The sequence below is a fragment of the Panthera uncia genome (assembly GCF_023721935.1).
Source record: "Panthera uncia isolate 11264 chromosome C1 unlocalized genomic scaffold, Puncia_PCG_1.0 HiC_scaffold_4, whole genome shotgun sequence".
In the NCBI taxonomy this organism is placed as follows: Eukaryota; Metazoa; Chordata; class Mammalia; order Carnivora; family Felidae; genus Panthera; species Panthera uncia.
In genome coordinates, this window is record NW_026057585.1 from 33671283 (window position 1) to 33697066 (window position 25784).

The 25784-nt window shown below is 35.5% G+C and overlaps 1 protein-coding gene across 1 annotated transcript in view; it reads left to right on the forward strand.

Annotated features, from left to right (window-relative positions):
- Window positions 1–25784, forward strand: part of COL24A1 (collagen type XXIV alpha 1 chain) — a 390296-nt gene that overhangs the window by 326048 nt on the left and 38464 nt on the right. The window contains exons 48-53 of the mRNA XM_049618486.1: window positions 251–358; window positions 15795–15902; window positions 17683–17790; window positions 17885–17938; window positions 18506–18568; window positions 21994–22047. Coding sequence (XP_049474443.1) covers window positions 251–358; window positions 15795–15902; window positions 17683–17790; window positions 17885–17938; window positions 18506–18568; window positions 21994–22047 — 495 coding nt within the window. The remainder of the gene's footprint in view (window positions 1–250; window positions 359–15794; window positions 15903–17682; window positions 17791–17884; window positions 17939–18505; window positions 18569–21993; window positions 22048–25784) is intronic.

Here is a 25784-nt window from a genome sequence, read left to right on the forward strand (position 1 = left end):
GAAAAGTATCAGAGAATTACACTAAAGCTGAAAAGCTTACACAGCACATTTTAGTTAGCTTGGTGGCATTTCTGTTTAGGGAACTTTTAAAGAGTTACCTGATCTGTGGAATCCAAAAAGGAATTCAGGAAACAGGAAAAATTATCCTGGGGCAGGGTATTAAAAATGTAAACATCCCCCTCCCAAAGGTAATTGTCATTTAAACATTTGTACAGCATGTGTCTATAATCCATGTAATTTAATTACCAAGGGTCTTCCAGGCCTACCTGGGCCAAAAGGCATGCAAGGATACCATGGAGCCGATGGCATTTCAGGAAACTCTGGAAAAGTTGGGCTACCAGGAAAACAGGGACTTCCTGTGAGTAGAATGAATATCTCTTTACTTTTTGTTTCTTATTTATAAGTGTCTTTTTGCTAGACCATATGTATTTTAGCTTTCTTAGTTTTGATACTGTCTCAGATTAGCCAATCACTGCTTTAATAGTTGTTTTGGAGTTATGTTTATGATCTCCAGGGAATGTCAATGAGTACATTCTCTTGCATATTTTATATCTAATAACTCATATATAATATATGCCATTTTTTGCACATATAAAAGTTTATAAATAAGAACCATAAAGAAGCACAATTTTAGGGACTACACAACCCAACTGTGTTTTGAGTTCATCAAATATCTTAAGCCACCTTTGGAACATTGAAGGCAGCTTTGGTACTACAAAGCAGAGTTCAGTAGCTGCAGCAAAGACCAATGGCCTCACAAAATCTAAAATATTTACTCTCTTGCCTTCTACAGAAAAACATTGTTCTGGTCTGTTTGTATTGTCACACTGTTCTTATTCTATGGCTTTGCAATGTGTCCTCATATTTAATGGGGCAAGTTCCCCTTCTTTACACTTCTACCCCCATACATTTGAGATTAGATTTGCTGGGTTTCTCTAAAAACAAAATAAAAACTTGAATTGTCATTGGGTTTGTCTTGAATTTATAGCTTTATTGGGAGAAAATTCATAACTTACCATTTAGTTAATCAAATAGATGAAATATTTATTCTTATAATTTTCTATTGTCCTATAATGAAATATTTCCATAATAATAACAGCAAAAGTTCATATAATGCTAACTATGTGCCAGGTACCATGATAAAGTGTTTGACTACATCAACTCACTTAATCTTTACAATCTTATAAGATATATACAATTACGATCCTCATTTTATGCATCTAGAAACTGAGGTCAATTATACCTCAGTTTAAAAAAAATACATACATACCTACATACATTCTGAGGCACTGAGATTATCACTTTCAAGTGTCTCATAGCTAAAAGACAGCCTAACTCCATATTCTTTGCTCTTATCAATATGGAGTATTGCTTCTTAATAAAGACTTTGTGTATTATTTTTTATTTTATTTTCTAGTTAGTTATTACTTGTTTAAAGAATGTCACTAATTCAGGTTATATTCTGTACAACTGGATTTTTTTTAATTTCTAATAATTTGCTTTTGTTTCTATTGGATTTTTAAGACAGATAATACCACCTTCAAATAATGGCAGATTGATCTCTTTCCTTACATTCACTTCTTTTTCCTTCCACATAAGTTGGTAGGGACCTTCAATACTATGTTAAACAGTAGTAGCAATAGGGGACATTCTTCTACTGCACAGATCTTAGAGAATGCATCTAAAATTTCTCCGTTAAGAATATTTGCCATCTTAATTCTGTCTTTTCCTTGTCTTATACTGTCTTATTTCTTTTCTGTCTTCTTTTTTTTCTTTCCTGATTTCTATACACTAAATTTTCTTTTGCTGGTTTAAAAATTGCCCTTTCTTGGGGTGCCTGGGTGGCTCAGTTGGTTAAGCATCTGACTTCCGCTCAAGTCATGATCTCCCGGTCCATGGGTTCGAGCCCCACGTCGGGCTCTGTGCTGACAGCTCAGAGCCTGGAGTCTGCTTGGGATTGTGTCTCCCTCTCTCTACCCACCCCCGACTTGTACTCTGTCTCTCTCTCAAAAATAAATAAACATTTTTCAAAAATAAAATAAAAGTTGCCCTTTCTTTTTTGATTGATGTTTTGTACCAGTTGCACTGAACTTAAGAACCAAATATGTATATGTTGGTATGTATTAACTGTATTGATTTGTTAAATGTATCACTATCTGTATTTCTAACAAAACAAGCACTTTTATGTCCTCTCATTTCCCTTTGTCTCTATAAACTACTCTTTGCCTTCATCACTTTTTGATATTGCCTTGATTTTTACTTTTAGTTTTTATGCATTTACTTTCTCTTTTTATTTACATTGCTTCTTTTTTGAGTAATAATCAAGCTATTTGATCACTATTACTTTCAATATCCCTTATAGAATCTCCTGAATTTGTTTCTATTATTATTTCAGTACTTCCTCCAAAAAGTATTTCCAGTGTAGGTATTTGTGAGACTAACCATTGAGGCCTCATATTTCTACAGATATCTCACATATGTATGACAAATTCAACACTGTACTGGAGGTTCTAATCAATTAAGTAAGGTTCTAGTGAGGGTAATAAAAACAAGTAAAATGGAAGAAATAAAACTCTATTCATAGACAACATTATCATCTATGTAGAAAATCTTTAAGACTCTACAAGAAAAAAATAAGTAAATTTACCAGAGTTGCAGGTTGTTAGATCAGTATACAAATTTCAATTGTATTTCTATATACTAACAATGAACAATCAGAAAGTAACATTTAAAAAACAGTAGTGACAATAGTGCCAAAATGTGATAACATGACCACAAAAATGTGCAAATCTATATGCTGAAAACTATAAAACATTTCTGACAAAAGTTAAAGTAGAGCTAAATAAGTGGCATATACACCATGTTCATTGATCAGATACCATTAAGACATCAATTACCTATACATTTGCAGTCTTAAAACATTAAACATACTTATCATATGACCCAGCCTTTCTCTCTTAGCCAAAAGAAATGAAAACATGTATCTGCACAAAAACTTGTCCATGAATATTCATAGCACTTATCTTTGTAATAACCCTAAACTGGAAATAACCCAAATGTTCTTCAAGAGGTCTCTGGCTAAACAAATTGTGGTATGTATGTACAATGAAATATTAGTTTGCAATAAAAAGAATGAGCTACTGACACATGCTATAGCATGAGTGAATCTCAAAATATATATGCTGAGTGAAGAAAAAGAGACAAAAAAGGGCACATACTGTATGATTCTACTTATGTAAAATCCTAAAAATTGCAAACTAATCTGTAGTGACAGAAAGCAAATCGGGGGTATCCTGTAGATGGGAGTGCTAGAGGTATGAGAAAGAGGGCTTACCAAAGGAACGCTTTTGGGGGAGGGAGCAGATATATTATCTTGATTGTGATGATGGTTTCACAAATGTGTGAAATCTTTTATGCTGACTTATCAAATTATGCACTTTGCAATTTACTTTATGTCAGTAAAGTGGCTTCATATGAGAGGGTAGGGAGAAAGAGAGAGATGACACTGAAGAATAAGTAGGAGTTAATAAATTAGGAATGATTACTGTGAGTGAGGAAAGCCCGAAAGAAACATTCTATGCAGAGATGACAGCATATACAAAGTTAGGGAGAACATAGTGTGTTTGAAAAACTAGAACATTAGCAATTATGGCTAAAGTTTAGTGAACAAGATGTATGCTGATACAGTTTGATGCCATTGAAGTACACAAGAGCCACATCATGTGAATGTTGAAGGACACGTTAAGGATATTGAACATTATCTGAAGATACTAGTACCCTGTTGAGGTTAGGAGGGACATCATCCCAATTTTCCATTTTTAGAGGACTCGCTCTGGCTTCATTATGGAAAATAGATTGAAAGGGGCAAGCATAGATACAGGCAACTAATAAGAAGACTATTTATTGCAATATTTCAGGCTGCATATCTTCATGGTTTGCACTAGACTAGTGAAGTGAAATGGAAAGAAGTGGGTGGATTTAGTGGTATTTTGGAGGTAGTTTTTACAGTACTTGATATTTGGTTAAGGGAGGTAAGGGAAGGAGAGGGATGTCAAGGATAACTTCCAAATTTCTAACTTGTGCAAGTTCCTAACTTGGTGCATTATACTGCCCATCATGAAAAAAAGCAAACAGTGAAGGAAGCCCAAATTTTATGGGTAACGTTATGACATTTAGGCAATTAGATATTCTGGCCTAGAGCTCAGAGAAAATGTCAGATATAAGTGTGAGAGTCATCAGCATATAGAAATGTACTTAATCAGAGTCATGTTAGAAAGTAGATGAAATACTCTACTTTTGAATTTTGAAAAAAATATTTACAGAAATGAAGAAAGGGTTAAGACAGCCAGTAAGGGATGTTGGGAGAATCCAGAGACTATCAACAGTAGGATGTGGTTACTGTCCTTAGACCTGAAAGGTTAAAGGAAAGAAATAATGTCAAGTCGAGAGCCAAGCTGAGGGCTGGAGCTGTGGGAAAAGGGGCACCTTACAGGAGCTGTATTTGAACGTAACCTAGCCACTGACAGAATGTCAAAGCCAGGAGGAAATGGAAGAAATAAATATAGTACTCCTTTCTCCTCTAATATCCTAGAGATATGTACCCCATTGGCCAGCCCCAACTGAAAGTGAAGAGAGGACAAGGGAACCCAGATGATAACAGTCCATGAAGGTCAAATTCCCAGGACAAACAGCAAGATAGAGAAGCGACAGTGAATAGATTTGGGGAAACAAATGAAGAAAAATACAAATATTAAATAAACGATGGAAAGAAGGTCTGGTACTGAGCTGTAAGGATTTCTATCATTTAGAAATCAGGTAAAGAAGGAAGAGGAGACTACAAAGGAGACTGAAATGGAGTGATCGTAATAGGAGAAAAAGAATGTAATGTCATAGAAACTCAGGAAAAAAAATATTTCAAGGAAAAAGTCATCAACTAGATCTAATAATCCTGAGAGATTGTGATGGACATGTGTTTTATTAATTTTATTTTTTTGGTTTTTTGGCTACTCAGCATTTTAACCCCATCTTGTGTTTATAAATGTTTATGTTTACTCCCTTTTTGAGTCTTGGTGGGGGGAGGGCACCTTCTACAGAAGTCAGATTCTAGATTTTCACTTCCCATTTCCTCCTTGAAACAAGGACACAGGCCTATGACCTAGGCCTAACCAATCAGTCATGTCCAGCTAGCCCTTTGGCTGGGGAGTTAGTGATACGCAGAAGCAGGGATAATAGAGAATTCTACTCTAGTGGCAGTGGCAGTAACCCCAATAGCACTCAGGTTCCAGGGGTGACTGGAGTCCATGTCTGGCAAGCTGCGGTAATGCACTCTGCAGTATCCAAATTCTGGCTACCTAAACTTCCTTCAATTCTATGCATTTTCTGAACCTGGCTTTCTGGATTTGCCTATGAGCTACTCAGTACCTTTTCAGTAAATTTTCTGTTTAAATTATCCAGGATTAGTTTCTGGTATTTGCAAATACAGACACTGACTAGTACCAAAATCTAAAAAGATAAAATTATAACCACTATACTTTAGTATATGGAGATCATCGGTAACATCAGCATATAACCATTTGATCTGATGCGGGGGATGCAGAAATAGGATTGCAGTGCTTGAGGAGAGTGGACAGTGAGGAAATCAAGATATTCAGACAATTCAATGGAGAAATTTGGCCCTGAAAGAGAAAGGAGGGCAATAGCTAGAGATGAAACTGAAATTACAGAAGTTATTTTTAAGTGAGAGAAGCTTAACCACATTTAAATGCTAGATAGACCTAGTAGATATGGAGACGCTGAAGACATAATGAGGAGCAAGGAGAATCTGAGTATGAATTAGGTAATAAAACATGCATATTCTAGCTCCACTTTGTAAGCTATTCCACTTCTAATTAGGAAGTCATTTTTAAAAAACAGATTCAGAGCCACATGTCCCTTTATACATGACTTGTATAAAAACCTCATGGAATCTTATGATGAAAGGAGTTGAAATGAATTACAATAATGTTGTATACCTCCCAAATCCATGAAGCTGAATGGTATCTGCTATTGCTATTAGTAAGCAATTAGGTATCAGATCATAATTCATCATCTCCTACTTTTTAGCATTTGCAAAGAATAAGAAAAATTTCACATGCATACTTTGAATATCAGAATGTCATAAATATTGAAATGTTTTGTAGCCATCAAAATAAAAACAAAATTAACTTTCCCTTGAGGAATCCCCTTTAAATAAAGCCCCAAGGTTTACACATGCCATTGGTATTTAAGAATACAGAAAATTTTTCTGTATTTCGGCTCCCTGTAGAATATATGATATGAAATCAGAATAATAGTTTTTATAAGGAACTGGTCTGTTCAATGACATTAGGTAACAATGGCCAAACTGGTCATTAGGTGAAATGATTTCTAAGTAATTATTTCTGAAACTTACTGTGGCAGTAGAAAAACTACTTAAGAGATAGTAACACAGTCTTTAAATACTAGCATATTCCCTGGAATATTTTCAACAATGGATAAGGACATCTTTCCATTGGTCTTTTTTTGTAATTTTTATTTTATTTTTTTAAATCATGGCACCGTGGTGTTTCTTGGCTTACCTTTAAAGACTGCTGGATTTTTCCACTGAGAAAAATATTTATTCTGGGATTTCTAGCATTATGCAACTGCCTGATTTTCCTAAACAATGTTCTTTCTTTTTTTTCTTTTTTTTCTTTTTTGATGTGGCCAAGGAGTTAAAGAATTCTTGGCATATTCACTCCGCAGTTTCGGTGTTTTTCCAAGGTCATGTGACTATAACTAAAGGATAGTATTGGGGAGACTCACAGTTGCCTGTGTGAATTTCCTTCTGTAGAAATGAGTGTTTTGAGACTCGTCAATTTAGCACATCTGTAGTAAATGAGTCTACCATGCTGTTTTCATTGCGTTGGACTTCAGTAGTGCCTCAATCATTTATGAAAAAGGAAAACAACTTTTCCCTGCAAAGATCATAAATCTATTTGTCATCAAAATGAAGGCTTACCAGTCATTTTATTTTTTTATTGCTGCAACTTATAAAATTGGTTATTGGAAAAGAGGGAAAGAAACAAAAGTAGCATCTTGACTTAAGACAAGTCAAGGCCTTTCAATCTTGACTTTGCACTTTGTCAGGTGAACATAGGCTTAAGTGTTGTATAAAATGAGATGCTTGTCCTAAAAGAACATCGAAAGTCTTAAGTTTTCCACTTGTGGATTGTGCCCAGTATAGGAAGGAAAAACACACTTCATCAGCCCACTCATAATCCAAGCACAGAGTAGGAAGACCACCATGGAAGCCTCTGTTAAAGAACACCAGCAGCCCTACCACCCATCTGGTGTGTTCTCTAGCCTGTGAGCTAGTCACACTAAAGAAACTTCTGTTTCTGAGAAGATACATTTCTTTCTTCACAGTATTTTGGAGAAAGAAACATACCATCAGCAGATCCTGTCAACTCTTGATTATTAAGAGGGTAATTTCCAATTATGGTTTATCCTGATTTCTACTTTCTCTCTATTCCCCCTGCTGCTTGTTTTGGCCCATTAACTGCTCATTAGGAACTCTTCCAGAGCAGACAAAACACAGTCTGTTTGGCTGCTTATTAGCAACAAAATGAAAGATTTGCTAAAGGATGTAATGTTCCTAGTTGAGTCTCCAATGACTCTCAATCCAATAAAGTTCATAGTCTTCTTGGAATGTTGATCCTTCATGATCTGGCCTGTGTTTACATTTCCAGTGTTATAGTCCACTTTTCTCCTCACGTTTGCTGTGCATTTCAGTCATAATGGCGGCTAACAATTATTAAACACTTAGCATGTGCGAGGCACTATTCAAGGTGCTGAATATGTATGAAGTTTTTTAATCCTCACAAAAAAACCATTAAGTAGGTAGAGCTATTATCTCCAGGTTACAGAATAGGAAGGTGAGACTCCAAGAGACTAAGTAACTTGCCTGAGGTCACACAGACAACAAATAATAGAGCCAGAATTCAAAATCAGGCAATGTAGATTCAGAGCCTACCTATGTCCTTAACCACTATACTGTGCCCCTTCAGATATGCTTAATTACTTAGATATTCCTCCAAATTCTGCATATTTTCCTACTTTAATGCCTTTGTACATGCAATTTTTGTCTTCTGCTTGGAAAGCTCTTCCATCTTTCTCTCTGACTTTAGGATGAATAATTTCTTGCTCTTTTAGGACTTAATTGAATGGTTGCCTCCTTCAGACACTCTTCTTTGGATTCTTCAGTCAGAGTTAAGCCTCCCTCCTCTGAACTTATGTATACTGTATACACTGCTTCCATCAGAGGATGGATCATATGGCTGCTGATTACATATCTTCACATCTTTCTGCCCCCAAAAGATTGCAAACTCCTGTAGAATGGGGATTGTGTTTTATTCATCTTTGCATCCCTAGCACTTAGCAGTGTCGGGCCTATAGAAGGAGCTCGGTAAATATTTGAAGAATGAATATTCTTTGCATAATAACCATGACTTCGGAGACCCGAATAAAGTTAGGGTGTGTCACCTACTTAATGTCTTAAGCATCATCTATACCAGCAATACAAAAATACTTGATTCATATGGTTTTTCTGAGTATCAAATGAGACATTCTATGTGAATGTCTATTATTGAGCTATTATCATCTTTCCATAGTAATAGATATTCGTGGTTAAGCAAACATTCATTCATTCAAAAATATTTGTTTAGTGCTTAATATGAGCCAGGAGTTAGAGAATAGAGCAGTGAACAAGATGGACAAAGAATTGCCTTCGTGAAACACACATGAAACAGCAAGAAACTTCTGACACTTGACCATTTTAGACCTAAAAACAATTCATAATGCAATATGGATCAGCCCAGTAATTGAGTAGTAGTCCATACATAAACAAATCAGGCAATTCTAAATTGTGCTAAGTTCTATGAAAGAAATAAATAGGGTTTTGAAATAGAACATGTGGGAAGTAGATTATAGATGGAGTAGACAGTGGAGGCCTCACTGAGGAAGTCATACTGGGGTATATTTATACTATATATCCCTTCAGAAAACTGAGCCAGGTATATACAGAATGAAGGAAGAACACACTATGTGAAGGAATCAAAATGGAAAAACCTGCAGTCAGGAAAGAATCGGCATGTTCACAGGATTCTGAGGATCAAATAAAATAGTATGGGTATAGATTTGTTATTTTTGAAATAAAAGATGGACATTTATTTCTTCATAGTAGTGTGAGCCTAGACATGTCTAAGAGCCAAAGCATAAATGAAATAACTTCTTTCAGTCCTTGTTAGTCCTGTGATTATACGTTCTGAGCTGAGTAAAGGAGATTTCGTAAGATACATTAATTTTGCCCAATATTAGAGTGACATTTGCACTGTCCATTTTACAAGACTGACAAACCACCAGTTGTTCTCATGGAAATGTGTGAATAATTTCTGTGAGGTAATACAATGTTGAAATGCCTACAGTCATTAAGGCTGAACAAGAGTTAGTTTTGTATACTCTTGAGAATAGACCTAAGTCAAGCTAACCTGACTTGTCTCAACCCTGCTCCAAGTTCCATAAGCTTTAATATGTTTAGAGATTCAAAACTAAAGTTATCTCCCAACTGTAGTATACAGCTCATTCATAAATCTTATTTCCAGCCTTTGGCTGCATTACTTATGACTGGCACTGAAGGAAAATGTTATGAATGCTACATTATTTAGATATAATGTAGCCTTGCATATAATCACCTAATAATTCCTGTCCCATATTTTTTAAACAGCCAATTCTTTCCTAGGAGGGATATATTTAGTAAACCAAATAAAATGAGAAATTCTTACTTAAACAGAAGTGTTTTTAGTTGCTTGGAGTAAAGGAAGCAAAGCATTACTTTTATTAACTCATTGATTTGCTGGCTTAAACAAAAAATGCAGTACTTATGTTGCCTAATAATGCAAAAAAATTCAGGGCATCATACTTATTTTTTTGTTCTATAGAAAGCAAATTAATTTTAATTGCTATTTTCTCACACAATAAATAACTACATAAACATAATGCTAGGAACACAAAGAATGCTTGGCAGTAGGGAAAGAAAAAAACTTTTTAGTCATTTTCAAGGTGCTACTTTAAAGGAAAACATCAACTAATCTGAAGTTTAGTGTCACTTTAAATTTATTATTCTTTTGTTGAGAAATCAATAAAATTAACATTAAAAATATTTATCTTTTCATTCAACATAGTTTTAAAGATGGCACCCCTTTGTTAATCTACTTTAAAATGTGGATTTCTAGGGGCACCTGGGTGGCGCAGTCGGTTAAGCGTCCGACTTCAGCCAGGTCACGATCTCGCGGTCCATGAGTTCGAGCCCCGCGTCCGGCTCTGGGCTGATGGCTCGGAGCCTGGAGCCTGTTTCCGATTCTGTGTCTCCCTCTCTCTCTGCCCCTCCCCCGTTCATGCTCTGTCTCTCTCCGTCCCAAAAATAAATTAAAAAAAAAAAAAAAACGTTGAAAATGTGGATTTCTATTGTTGCCTGTCTTTAGCAAATTTTATTTCTTTCTTACTTATTTCTTAATATAGTTGTTTCAATCCTAATGAGATTAAGACAACTAAATTAAGAGACCTAGGGACATTCTCTGTGATGTTTCACTGTTATATACAAACCAGTCATCACTGTTCCAAAATCTTCCTCTCTCTCTGTCCTTCGAATGTGTGCAGATAACTCCATTTTCCTTTCCATATCTTTCCATTCAATTCCAGATTGAAGGCAAATGTATACGTAAACTACTCTTTCCTTTCCCCACAGGGAAGTCAAAGTAAAAGACACGGAATCCCTCTTCTTTTCTTAACTGACATTGATTAAATAAAACAATACAACCATATTACCATAACAGTTTCTGATACATAGAAGACAATAAGAAGTAACTCTTGTGGCTGATGTTATTGTTGTTGATTACTGACCCAAGTGCTTGTTTCTTTAGAATATCAAGGATTAAGCAGTCATTGGTTTCAGTCCAATCAAAATTGACACTTCCTCCAGAGTTTATTGGTTTCATCATCTGTGAACAAATTAATTGTGGTTTTGTTTACATTTTAAAATTCACTCAGAATGACTTACTCTTTGCTTATTGGTGTTAAATCATTTGGAAGACATTGGAAAGAATGCCTAGGCATAAGCATCTGTTTCTCTTGAAAGCAAAATTACTCATCCATCTTTGTGTTCATAATAAGAAATATTTGTTCTCTACTTGTATGAAACATTGTTTGGAACTTTGTACAGAACACTCTGCTACTATCCTCAAATTTCTCTCTAAGAAACCAACATGAACAGTAAATGACTTGGAACATAGTCATTGTGCTGTGCTAAATATGTGATAGCACTGCAAGTAAAGTTTCTAGTTTTCAGTTAACCCTACGGACTAGTTCTAGGGTCCTTTTTATTCTCAGCTAAAAATACCTATTGACTTCAGGAGCGTTCAGCAGTGTCTGAATGTCCATTGTCCATGCATTACCCAAAAGATACATTTTTTTTTTTACTGTTAGCAAATAAAGGTCTTAAAAATTGCCTAAAATTACAAGTAAAGTGCTAATATTTCAGAATTTTGGAACGTTGAGGTATCCTCAAATTGTCTAGGGTAATCTGTCATATGATATCCTCTCCCTGTGGCATCTATTACTTCTATAATACATCCAAGGATAGGCTATTCACAGCTTTGCAAGACAATCCACTTAAAAAAAAAATCCTTACATTTCACCTAGTTTAACACTGGACCTAAGTCTATATATTAACCTAAGTCTGTATGATTTTTTTTCCTTGCTTACATACCCTTCCTTCCATCTTTTGTATGACCTTTTAGAATCTGCTTTCTCTGCAGGCCATTGGTTTCTTTACATTTTTCACCTTTTTTTGTTTTTCGTGGGGCGGGCACTATTCATCAAAATTTGTTTTTGAGACTTGCCTTTTCTATAAAGTCTTATTTCTATTAGACGCCTGGCCATTGGTATGACACCTACGTCTTCACTAAACATTTTGAAATTTTATCTCAAGGTCTCAGGTGACTGACTGGATTTGCTTTCATTTGCATTAATGAGTTCTAAAATGGCATCAAGTCCCGGGGCACCTGGGTGGCTCAGTTAGTTGAGCGTCCGAGTTCGGCTCAGGTCATAATCTCACAGTTTGTGAGTTTGAGCCCCACATCAGGCTCTGTGCTGACAGCTCAGAGCCTGGGGCCTGCTTCGGATTCTGTGTCTCCCTGTCTTTGTTCTTCCCCTGCTCAACTGTCTCTCTCTCAAAAATAAATAAAGATTTAAAAAAATTTTTTTAAATGACACCAAGTCCTGAATCCAGGATTTGTGTGGCAGGGGGAAAGAAATAGGATAGATTACATGCATCCAGGGTCCTCAAATTCATGTGACAAGGGGAAGGAAATAGAGATAAGTGCACTTAGGTTAAGGTGCAAGCAATATGTAAGAACCATATAACCACCTGAAACTTAAGTCTACAATGTGGATCTCTCTCTCTCTCTCTCTCTCTCTCTCTCTCTCTCTCTCTCTGTGTGTGTGTGAGTGTGTGTGTGTGTGTGTGTACATGTTCTCTCTGCCCCACCTTCCCCTCTCTCTCCATCTCTCTTTCTGTCTCTTTGTCTCTACCTCCCCTCTCTCCCTCTCTTTTCTCACTTACTCCCCTTCTCTCCTTCTCTCTCTCTTCCCCTATTTTGTCTTCATAATGGTTGCTTACATATATCAAGAACCACTAATGTAGAGAAATGATGAGAGAGAAAATGGCTAATGTAGATTGGGACAAAAAAAGTTTAAAGATCAACCTAGGAATATGAACCTATACTCTGTAGGCATCTCTGTATATGTGTCCAGCTAGTACATGGCACGTAGTGATATAGAATACATTTACATTCATTACTATAGTGAGTTTTGTGATCATGAAGAAAATCTACATAGAAAAGGTAATTCTTTAACCATGTTGAATTATTCACTGTAAGTAAGAAAATAAAAAGATATGTGATGATATAATTTGGAGGAAATAACTTGGAGAAAAAAGGAAAAATACTTTAGTATTATATTCAAAATTGGCTTTATCTTTAAATCCTATTCTCCCAACCAGGCCTTCTACAGGAATACTCTCTTTAGCAAATCATCTTTCCTATTACATTTGTAACTTTAAGGGCAATATCTTTATCTTATGATCCAGTTCTACTCTACTTTATCAGTAATTCCTGTTTTGATCAGCACCAAAAGTAATTTCCCCTATTCAGAACCTCTCTAGAATTTGCTTTCTATCTCTCTTCTCATCTGGCAATTTTTAAAATATTTCTGTATTTATTATAACTGTTTATATAATTACATTTTATCCTTTTCACTTAATGTTAAGCTCCTTGAAAACAAAAACATATTTATATTTGTATTCCCCATATGGCTTCCCATGGTACCTTCCTTTCACATAGATGATATTCTATATCATCATCAATTTTTTGCTGAATGCATGAAAGAATGATTGCACAACCCAATTTAGTATCCCAGGAATCAACTGAGAAAGTAGTGGTCATCTAGAACAAAGGTCAACAAATGTTTTCTGTAAATATTGGTAACTATTTTAGGCTTTGCAAGGCAAGAGGCAAAATTAAGGGTTTTATTTAAGAACTTATGCAACAAAAGATAAAATAGATTTTCAGTAAGTTTTTCTTCATGCAATTCAAAATAAAATTTAGCACAACTTTTTGTTGGTAATACAATTCTAGTAATGAGAAAAAATGGAATTATTTGTGGGAGGGAGATAACATTTAGCTTATTACAGTTCCATATCATCAGAATTTTCTTTTTATTTGTTAATGCTGACCTATAATGAGATTTTGCATGTTTTACATACTTCATCTTTGAAAATTCTTTTCACACAGATAGGTACTACCAAAGTCACAAACATATGATTTTAACTGTGCCTATTCATTGCTTGGAAGGAATTTATAAAATTCTGTTAGAATCTTCTCTTGATATTTGCCTTCTATTATGTCATTACATTGCATATTATTCATATCCAATTGGACTTTAGGTGAAAACTTCTCAGCTGCACAGTTAAATGGATTTTGAAGTCCACAAATTTCTTGCCTCTACTGCTAAAAAATGCTACTGGCAGTAGTTGAGCTCAGAAAATCTACCCACTACAAATTTATATGGAAATGACGGTCTCACTTACTGTTTTAAATCTTTGCACCAATAGGAAATATATTAAAGTTGCTTCACATTACTTGTGATTTGAACATTAACTGTCATCAAAATAACTTTACCACACGGGGCGGCTGGCTGACTCAGCTGGTGAGAACATGTGACTCTTGATCTTTGAATTGTGAGTTTGAGCCCCATGTTGGGCATAGACATTACTTAAAAAGAAATGACTTTACCACAGTACATGCTTCACAAATAGGCATTTCCTTGCCTTGTAATTTTAGGTTGAATTCATTGATAAACATTATAGGGTCTGTAGCAAAATCTAATATCTGAAGTCACTCATTATTCAATAATAGAGGTTAAGGGTGGTTCTTCTCATTCAAAACAATTTCAATCTTGGTCTCAAAATAGCTCAGTAAAACTTTATCCCTGCCAAGCCATCAAATTGCCTTGTGATAAGGAAAATGAGGATATTCAGGTTCTATTTTCACACAAAAAAATCACAGAATGGATGAAGTTTGCAAGAGTCAATGGAGTTCACTGTTGACACTACTTGTTCAACAATACATGCTAGATTCAAGTATTTTCCTCAGTGTAACTGATGGTGAATAATAAAATGAATATCCCTAGCTTTAAGTACTATACATTTTCACAATTTTTGTAAATTTGTCCAGTAAATATTCTTCCAATGCTTTGCTATCAGTTTTATCACATTTTAGCCGATTCCATTTGAGGTTGTACTGATTTAGTGCTTTAATTTCTTTGAAAATTTCCTCACCTATAGTCAATTACAGACTGTTCATATACGTTAATTCTTTAGTCACTTTAACACAGCATTGACTCCCCAAATAAACAACTGAGTTGTAATGCTAACATCTGTCAGTTCATCAAGAGGCAAGGAAAACCATTCCAAAGCATTTACCTTGTTTTTAAATTGCTTATTGATGCTGCTCCAATGTCTTCAACATTTCAGGCCATTGTTCTTGCCAAAAGGCTAACTGAATCTTAAACAAGTTTACTTTGGGTACATGATTTAAGTCATGTCAGTAAGTGACTTTCCTTGCTGGGCTAACAAATGAACCACTCAGAAACTCTAAAAAAAAAAGTTTTTAAACTTTTTAAATTTTAATTGCGATATGAGTGACATAGAGCTTATATTGGTTTTAGGTATACAACATAATGATTCAATATGTGTATATATTGAGAAAATGATCACCACAGTAAGTCTGGTTAATATCCATAGAATTTTTTTCTTAAGGAAACATTAATCAGTTATTAGAGTTGTCATGCACACCCAAATATAATACAGAAAGTTAGAATACAATGAACATACTTTACACCTAGGCTATTTAAGTCAGAAGGTACTGAGAGACTGTACTGCCTCAGTATTTTCATTTTAAATACCTCAGACCATTATATTAACTATAATTAGAGACTTTAGGTAGGTAAAACATGACTTAAATATTTCACTTATTTGGGAAAGAAGCCCAGGATAACTCTCAAACCTGACCAGTGTGTCAACAGTAGCCTTTCAGAACACCAACGCCTCCTACAGTTACTGAGCCTCTGGATAGAGTTTTAGGAAATACCCCCAATTTTAATTTCTTACCTATGTTATTTAGGGCACCAGAGGCAGCCCAGGAAGAGCAGGACCAGCTGGGTCTCCCGGTCCTCGAGGAGCCAAGGGGCCATCAGGCCTTCCAGGAAGCCCAGGGGTTCCAGGCCCAAAGGTACTTTAACATTTTCTTCTGATGGATGAGGAGCACTACTAACGTGCTTATTGTACCTGAGTTCATTGGCTGAATCACACAATGGTAAGATTAATCATGTTTTAAAAATTTGACCAATAATAACACATTAGGAAAAACAGTGTATGGCCTTGACATACTCATCTCCTGTGATAACCACAGTGCATGTAATTTGCCAGAACAACTCATTAACTCAGAACTGGCAATGCTTTGGGGCACTTGGGCAGCTCAGTCTGTTCAGCGTCTGTTTTCAGCTCAGGTCATGATCTCACAGTCTGCGAGTTCGAGCCCCACGTCAGGCTCTGTGCTGATAGCTCAGAGCCTGGAGCCTGCTTTGGATTCTGTGTCTCCCTCTCTGTCTGCCCTTCCCCTACTCACGCTCTGTCTCTCAAAAATATATAAACATTTTTTAAAAAATGCCCTTTGACTCGTTCTGTTTCTTCTTCCCCCTCTGTCATCTACCTTCTCCAAAAAAAAAAAAAGAGAAATCTTATTACTTCTGGATCCATACTTTCTTAGATACACTTTCTATTCCTCTGAGTCTGAACCTAACCAACCAATTTATAAATCTGATAAGAGTAGAGCTTATTTCATAGAGTCAAAGTGATCGTAATTAAATCCTGCATTGAATGGAATGTTGTCACATGTCAATAGGCTTTCCAAACAAAACCTGTTTCAGAGCTATCTCAGTGCAGAACTGACCCAGACAACAAAGAGATTAGTCTAGTGTCTAAAGTGATTTCATAAAAGCCTAGGATTGAGATGTTGTCACCGTCATCATATTACCTCTTAACTTTTCATAGTTCCACTTCTAAAGAATGTACAGATATTCTGATCCATATGGGTAAACTGGAAATGACTTATCCCTTTCCACTAAAATTCAAAGTAGTTGAACAAATGCTAAAACTAGGAAAAGAAATAAGATTCCTCTCTTTAATGTGTGAATCTGCAATAAAAAGGATCCATATTTGTCAAGTCCCAAAGCTATATCTTTGTCTTCAGACAGTGAAAGATAATTTGCTAATCTTAAAGAATCTTTGATCGAAGTCTACCAAGCTTCATTTTTCATTAACTTATCTGCAAACTCTACCTGATTCTTATTTTAGACATGGTGTGAAAGATATTTCAACTTTCACTTGAAAAACAAAATAAAAGTAAATTTAGAAAAGACTTAACCTTTGCAAATAAAATAATGGCGATTAAGTATATCATTAAGTGGAATTTTAGAGGAGATAAAGGGAATTTATATCAAAGGAACCTTGAGAAACAGGTAATAGAAATTTCTTAATGACAGGATTGAAAAGACAACCATGACAAAAACCAGGGTTCACACTTCAGGAGAATCTGCTTTTTTTCTTGTATAAGCTGAATCATCTCTGTATGGTGAGAAGAACACAGCAAAATAACACCAACTCAAATACAGTGCACATTCCGTCATATGTAATATACAACCCACACACACACCACACATTCACCATTCTCTCGTTAGCCCCACTGCCTTCTTTCTAGCTTTTAGGTACCCCCTTCCCTCTTCTTTCCACACTTATGGCCATAATCCTTGGAATTTTCTTTCTCCACTGCTACACGTATTGTTCATTATAATCAAATATTACTTATGTGGAAAATATCAGTAGGAAGAATGACCATGCAGAATTTGATCTCCTGAGTGTCCTGTACTATACCTAAAGATTGACTTGTATTTGGGTTTCAATTATGTTGGTAGATTCTAAAGTCAAGATCACCTTTCTTTTTTTGTCCATAGGGCGAACAAGGACTACCCGGACAACCTGGAATTCAAGGTAAAAGAGGCCACGGAGGAGCACAAGGTGATCAAGGACCACGTGGAGAGCCTGGCCTTAAAGGGCAGCCTGTATGTGCCAACTCAGAAATTCACTAAGTATTATTTTTCTCCAGATCAGGCCACCGTTGCACAATAATGATGATCATATCTATTCATATTGCAGGGAGAACATGGTGTCCAAGGTTTGACAGGTTTCCAAGGATTCCCAGGCCCCAGGGTACGTTTACATGTTTTCTGCTATTCATCAGAAAGATGTTGAAATACCAGTGTTTAGTCTCTGACTTGAGTTTTTGTATATTTTAATCTGTAAAATTTCAGTTGGTACAGAGTTATATGTTTGAATTTTAAATATGTTAATTTAAAATTTATGTAGCTATAGATTTCCCTACCAATTTTATTGAATAATTTGCTTTTGTCTCCCTCACATTCCATTTTCCCAAACATTTTATTGTGAAAGTTTTCACACATACAGCAAAGTTGAAAGAATGGGTGAAAACCCGTATACCTATTACCTAGATTCTACCATAGCTTTTTACTCCACTTGCTTAATCATGTATCTATCTGTCCCTCTCTCCCTCTCTCAATTCAGTTTGGTGTACTTCAAAGTAAATTGCACACTTTAGTACAGTTCCTCCAAAGCACTCAGCATGCACATCATTAACTATCCATTTACATTCCATATTTTCAGAGCCAACTCTTAATAAATTGTTACAAGATTATTTCACTCGTAAAATGTCCATATAGAATTAAAGATTTTGACTTTTTATTTTTATTATATTTTTAGGGTCCTGAGGGAGATGCTGGCATCATTGGAATATCAGGTCCTAAAGGTCCTGTTGGACAGAGAGTAAGTATAAAGTCATTGTACTTGCCCAGAAATTGTGTTTCTTTGCTAATTGCAGGAATCAGCATTAAGAACTCTGATAATAATTGATATACTCCAAATTAATAACTTAATAAAATGATTTTTAAGATAGAAACCCATTAGATCACATGCAAGGGTTCTCAGCCTTTTTCAGTTCACATACTAATTTGAGCAAAAGATCCCATAGACCAACCATATTCCTAGCTCTTACTTACAGTACATATCAGAATTAATGTTGACACAGGATAATGTATTTATTAACTTACGCTCAGAACAAAAAATAAAGGGTTTCATGTTATCAGCATTAATATAACAGAGACCAGAGACCACACCCATGCACCACGTGGAGGAGGCTTGCCTATGGCCAGAGCTCCTCACCCCACACTTTGAAACATATTTCCCAATACCAATGTTTCCCCAGCTCAGGGGTGGGTATCCCTAGAGAGTGATGAGGAACTGCTTAAAGAGTTGCGAAGATTGGGGTCTGAAGAATTCCAATTAGCTGGTCGGTGCCTGGAATTGCAAATTATAGCAAATATAAATAGGGATAGATAAGCCATCAGCAGTTTTTGTTGGTGTGTTTTTTGCTTTTTGGTTTTGTTTCTGTTTCTACTAACCAGTCTCCTAATTGATGAGATGATGTATAAAACTGAAAAGAAAACAAGCTATAAAACATCCAGCCGTGGTTTGCCTGCAGCAGTGGCACCCCCTAGGCTAACTGCAGCTGCTAGGGCGAGGGTGAAGAGAGCAGAGAGAGGCAGGAGAGTGGCCCAGAAGTAGGAGAAAGGAGTCATGAAAAACCTCACAGCTGAAAACCACTGTCTTACACAAAATATTAAATGAAAAGTCAAATTTTTGAAATCCTGCACCCTTTCCCCAACTCTTAGCATAAATTCTTTTCGGTAATACAAAGGTCAGTGTTGTCATGGGACGTGGTTATTTAAAGACCCTCCTCAGCATTTCTTCAGGTGCAAATTTATTAATTATTTTTATGATTTCTGAAGAACTGTGGAAAGTTAGGGCTTTTATATAAAGCCCTATTCTTGATTATCCACAGGTGAGTTATATGTGGACAGGCTTCTCTACAATAAATATTGCTTTGAAGTTCTTATATATGTTAAGTTCTCTACTAATTAAATCCATTCATTCTAGTTTTATTAAGTTCTCAATCAATTAATCCTTTCTTGCTACTCAAAGAGAAGTTGGCTTCCTGCCTAGCATCTGTTCTAAGCAGAATCTTACAAAGTGCTGGGTCTCTGTCGGCCAGGGTCTGAGCCTATACTGCTTTGCAGCTCCAGAAATTGTATCAGTTCACCAATGGTAAAGTTCTGATAACTGCTTACAAATACTAATGCATAAATGCAGCTATCTCTTATTAAGTCATTATAGATACAAGTGAAAGTCATGATAGGTTAATGTTTTGTAAGAAACTATTATGTACCAGTGCTCAGTGTGTTACCCTTATATCATTTAATCCTCATAAAAACACTGCAAGAGATGCTATTATCCCCATTTTTCAAGTGGGCAAACGAAGTCTCTGAAAGGTAACTTGCTCAAGGCCATGGGTGGCAAGTAGAAGAAACAAAATTTTAATCCACAGCTGAATGACCAAATAATATGTTACAAAGTTGCTTGCTAGTTGCATAATTAGAATATAGAATGGATATTAAGTGGCTAGTTCTTGCTCAATAATCAATAAATACTTGATGATTAAATAAATTAAATTAATTGAAGTAGGAAATCTGGATTAATTGTCCACCATTTCAAAGATTATTTATGTAGTTAACTGGCAACAACCATTAAAATCATAACACCTCATCTTTTGGACACATTTAAATAAACATAGACAATTTTTTTGCTGTCTTGATCTTTGTTTTCTAGAGTTCATGAATACCTCTCCATTCTTTTAACAAATCATTCTAAATAGTTCGATCACAGTCAAGTTCATTATGTTAAAGCTTTGTTGACTTTTTTTCAGTGATAAACCAGTCTAGGGCTTATATTTGATTAGGTTAGGAAATCAACTCTCTTTATTTGACTGTGGATCTTTGAGATTTAGGTACCATATTTACAAATTATCACTTAAAGTCAATCTTTGTGTTTAAAAGTGATTCTATTAGATTTACTTTTATAGCACCAGCTAATTTCTCTCATTCTAGGCTCATTCTAGTCCATCTATTGATAGACTCCATGACATAATGATCTCAACTGATAGTATTTTCTGCACCTTAGCAGGAGTTGGACAGAGAAATCCTATTAGATATCTACATTTAAGTGTTCAGGTTAAGTGTGAGCCAGAAAGACTGAAAGTTGCTGCCAGTGGAACTGGGCATGGAGTTTGAGGGAAAATAACTAAAACAGGTGTTTTGTATTCATAAAGAAGCAGTAAGTCAGACAAAGAAAGGAAAATACAGTATGATCTTATTTATATATGGAATCTAAAAAATAAAACAAACCAACAAAACAAAGCTGAAACAGACACGTAGACATATGGAAACAAACTGTTGGGTACCAGAGGAGAGGAGGAGTTGGGAGGCAGGCAAAATAGGTGAGGGGAATTAAGAGTTACAGACTTCCAGTTATAAAATAAGTAAGTCATGGGGATGTAATGTACAGAATAGGAAATATAGTCAGTAATTACAGTAGCCTCTGTCTGGTAACAGGTGGTAACTAGACTTATTGTAGGGATCATTTTATAATGTATAAAAACATTTAATCACTGTGATGTACACCTGAAACTAATAGAACATTGGATGTGAGTTATACTTCAGTTGAAAAAAAAGATATGTTCTATATTTAGTTTGGGAGGAGTTCACCAGATTGGGCTTATTCAAGGTGATCTTCATAATTAATAACAGCTTACGGTTTCAAAATCATTTTTCTCATTTAATTCTAATAATGGCCCTATGAAGTATGCAATCTTATGTAACAGATGGAGAAACTGAGGTTGGTCACCTGTGATGATCTGTGTTTCGTTCCCATACTTTCTCTCAGTTCCATGCTGCATGTCCCTTAGACATCTCCTTCAACATCTGTAAAGAAAGTTATTCAAAATTTTTGTTTATCATTCTATATAGTCTTCTTTATGTAAAGTAATTGCATTTGTTATGAAATGACCCACATGTAAAATGGCATCATTGAAGTTATATCACTACATGAAAATTATAAGGCTGATTTATGTTTGTTAGAAATTATACGGATGTAATTCTCCCGATAGGAATCTGTAATGTACAGAATTGTGTCACATGCTGCAAATCAAAAGTACTATGATTTCTCCTGATTTTATATTTTTTTTAAAAATTGAATGATGCAGATATGGACTGTTTTACCATTGCACAAGAAATTTTCTAGAATTTTTCTTCATTATACCGGCAGTGAGACTGACTAATGTTCTTTTACCCCAACAGGGAAACACTGGCCCCTTTGGCAAAGAAGGTATAATAGGCCCAACAGGTAGAACTGTAAGTTTGTTACAATATAGGTCTTCCTTTTCTTTTTCGTATTCTTATTTTTTCCTCTTTAATCCTATTTCTGGAGTAATTCAAAAAGGATCACGCTGAGTGTTTGAGAAGCCAAGGGCAAAAACAGATGTTATGTTTTCATCTGGAAGGTGATTACTGAGAACTTAGAGTTTATATGTGTAATGAGGAAGGTGTATATAGTGAGGTAGACACTTAAAACTGTGGAGTAGAGAAAGGAAAATAGAACAAGGGAGGTGGGTTGAGCATTATTAGCATAGAGGTGATCACTAACACACGAAAAAGAATCCATGTTCTGAGGGAGAAAGTATAGCAAAAGGCAGCCAAGATTTGAGTATTTGGAAGTGTCCACTATAAAGAGATAGTTGGTGGGAAAAACAGGAAAAAAAAAACAGGAAAAATCAGGAAAAACAGAAAAGCACAAGGTTCAGATAGATGAGTTTCAAGAAGCGAGTAGTTAACAGTGATCTTTAAGAAAATAAATTACAGTAGAAGATAAAGTACATACTTCAGTGAGGAAGGAACATTTAATAACTTTTGTCAAATTCTTAAAGAATTTAAACATTTAATAACTTTTCTCAAATTGTTACAGAAAACGTTTGAAGTAGGTATTATTTGCATTTAAGACATAGGGAAACAGATTAGGTTCATGGAGGTTCGCCTAATTATTCAAGGTGGTACAGCTAGTGAATGACATAGGTGTTGTTTCTTCCTTCAAGAACAGTGCTTTTCTCCTCCTTTCAAGGTGCATCTGGAGAGGACTGAGGTAACTAGTAGATACCAGTGCCTTTATAAATTTGACAAATAAAACAATGGTTGGTGAAGTCATGGGAGAGTTTTACAATACCAACAGTAGTGTAAAAATACAAAAGAAAGAACCCAGTAGATTGGGGCAAATTGAGACTTGGGGAGGAAAGGTGTATTCCCTGCAGGGAACCAATATTTTGAACGATTTCAAAGTGTTATGTAGAGAGACATAGAGTTTTACTATATAAAATGGAATGTTTCAGGTATTAAGTCCAACTATTCTCTTTGATAAATTAGGGAAGAATTTCCCACCAAAGTTGCTGAATTTTGATTTTACAAATATGAAATGTATAAGTCAACACTTCTCTAGATTTTCAGCATTTACTACTCAGAGCTATATAGTCTACGTGGGAGATTTTAAGTGGGAGAATTCTCATATTTTGGTGGGTGGTTCTTCAATAAGCTAAGGAACACATACTGTTCTGATTACTCAATGATTGTTCTGTTCTGTCAAAAATGTGAAATATCAATTGGTCAAGGAAACCATGATAAAGAAATGGCTCAATTAAAATACCTCACTGTGTTTTGTTTACAGATAGTTCTTAAAGCCCTTGTAATATTCAGCATGCGTGTCAAATTTTTTCCATATTCTATTTTTTTCCATTCTAAGAAGAAACTTCTAAGAAAAGTTCACTATGAAAGAATAAGCACTTGAGAGTGGCCAAAACTTTGTGGAAAAAAAAAAATAGTGGTGGGGGATGGAAGACTTGCTTTTGCAAATAAGGAAACATTACTTCAAAATCATTGTAAATGAAACTATAGGGTATTACAAAGGAATAAACAAATAGATGAGTTTAACAGGCTAGAGCCCAAAATTAGATCTTGGAATATATAGGAATCTAATTATAACAAATGGTATATCAGGATGATTTGGGCTGTAAGTTAATAGGAACCCTGAATCAAACTGGCTCTAATAATAAGGAAATTTGTATCACATTAATGGGAAGCCCAGAGGTAGGAAGGGCTTTGGATTTGGCTTACTTAGTGATTTTGTTATGTTGTCCAACACCAGGTTCTTTCCACATCTCTGCTCTATCATCCTGAATGTGATCTTCATAATTGGGCTTATAGAAAGATGACTACAATTTCTCAGCAATTACATCCAGATATAATTATCCAAAGTGAAAACTGATCTATAGCCCTATCTTGGGAAAAATTAAGTTTTTTCCGGAAGCCTTCCGCTGCATTTTTCCTCATGTCCATTGATCAGCTACGTGTCCATTCCTATACCGGTGACAGGAAAGGGAGATGGAATTACTTTAAGTCACAGCATTACTATAAGGAATTAGAACCCTATTTCACCCAACTTTTTTTTTTATCTTTTTTAAAAAGACTTTAAAGTATAAAAAACAAATCTAGAAAGCTGAAGTATAGCTTAAGGGTTGAGGAGACCTTTATTTATTTATTTATTTATTTGTTTGTTTTTAATGTTTTTTAAATTTACTTTTGAGAGAGAGAGATAGAGCATGAGCAGAGGAGAGGCAGAGAAAGAGACAGGCAGAGGATCCAAAGCAGGCTCTGTACTGACAGCAGTGAGCCCTCTGTGGGGCTCAAACTCACATACTGTGGGACTGTGACCTAAGCCAAAGTTGTATGCTCAACCAACTGAGCCATCCAGGTGCCCCTGAGGAGACCCTTTGTATAAGAAAGGAAATCTGAAAACCACAAAAGAACAGAATATGTATTTGAATACTTGAAAATTTTAAATTTTGTATGGAAAAAGTTTCCGTAAACAAAATTAATATAAGTTGGGCAAAAATAATTGCAAAAGCATACGAGTTGATGTATAAAGAGCTCTTACAACTTAGTATGAGAAAGATAGAAACTCAATAAAAAATTGAAGAACAAATCCAAAGGGTCAATAATTATTTGGAAGGATGCTTTCCTAACTTACAGTCACATAAATGCAAATTAAAGTAATAATGAGATATTACATCTAACCTCTCAGAAGGGGATTAGGGAGAACAGTACTCATCATCAGTAGAAATGTGAATTATAGCCTTCATGGAAGGATATTTGTTAAAATATAAGTACATATACCCTCTGACCAATCAGTTCCACTTTGAGAAATTTGTGCCATAGAAATTAAGTACTCATAAATTATAGAAAGTTTTTTTCACAGTACTGGCTATATTAGGAAAAAAAGTTTGAAATCACATGAATGTTCATCTGTAGAGGAATGGTTGAGTAAATAGTGGTCTAGCCATTTCATAGAATATTATGCAACTATTGAAAACAACTAGTTATATCTAGTTCAGTGGACTTGTGGTTGTTCATGCTGTATTGTTAAGTGTGAAAAATCTGATTCACAGAAGAGTATACAATATGAGATCAGTTTTATAAAATATTACCAATCACCCCATACATACATTAATATATTTGTCAGTATTTCATCAAAAAAAAAAGGTATGGAAAGATATGTACCTACTTGTTAATACTGGGCTGGAGGTGAGGGAGGGTATTAAAAACAAGTTCTATAGAGATATCTTAAAAATTAGTTCTTGTGGGGGGTGCGCCTGGGTGGGTCAGTCAGTTGAGCATTTGACTTTAGCTCAGGTCATGATCTCATGGTTTATGAGTTTGAGCCCCGTATTGGGCTCTCTGCTGTCATCTCAGAGCCTGGAGTCTGCTTCAGATTCTGTGTCTCCCTCTCTCTCTGCCCCTCCCCTGCTAGCACTCTGTTGCTCCCTGTCTCTCAAAAATAAAATGTTAAAAAAATTAGTTTTGGGGGGCACCTGCGTGGGTTAGTCGATTAAGCGTCTGACTTCGGTTCTGATCATGATCTCACAGGCTTGATGAATTCAAGCCCTGTATCAGGCTCTCTGCTGTCAGCACAGAGCCCACTTCTGATCCTCTGTCTCCCTCTCTCTCTGCCCCTCCCCCACTTGCACACATGCTCGCTCACTCTCAAA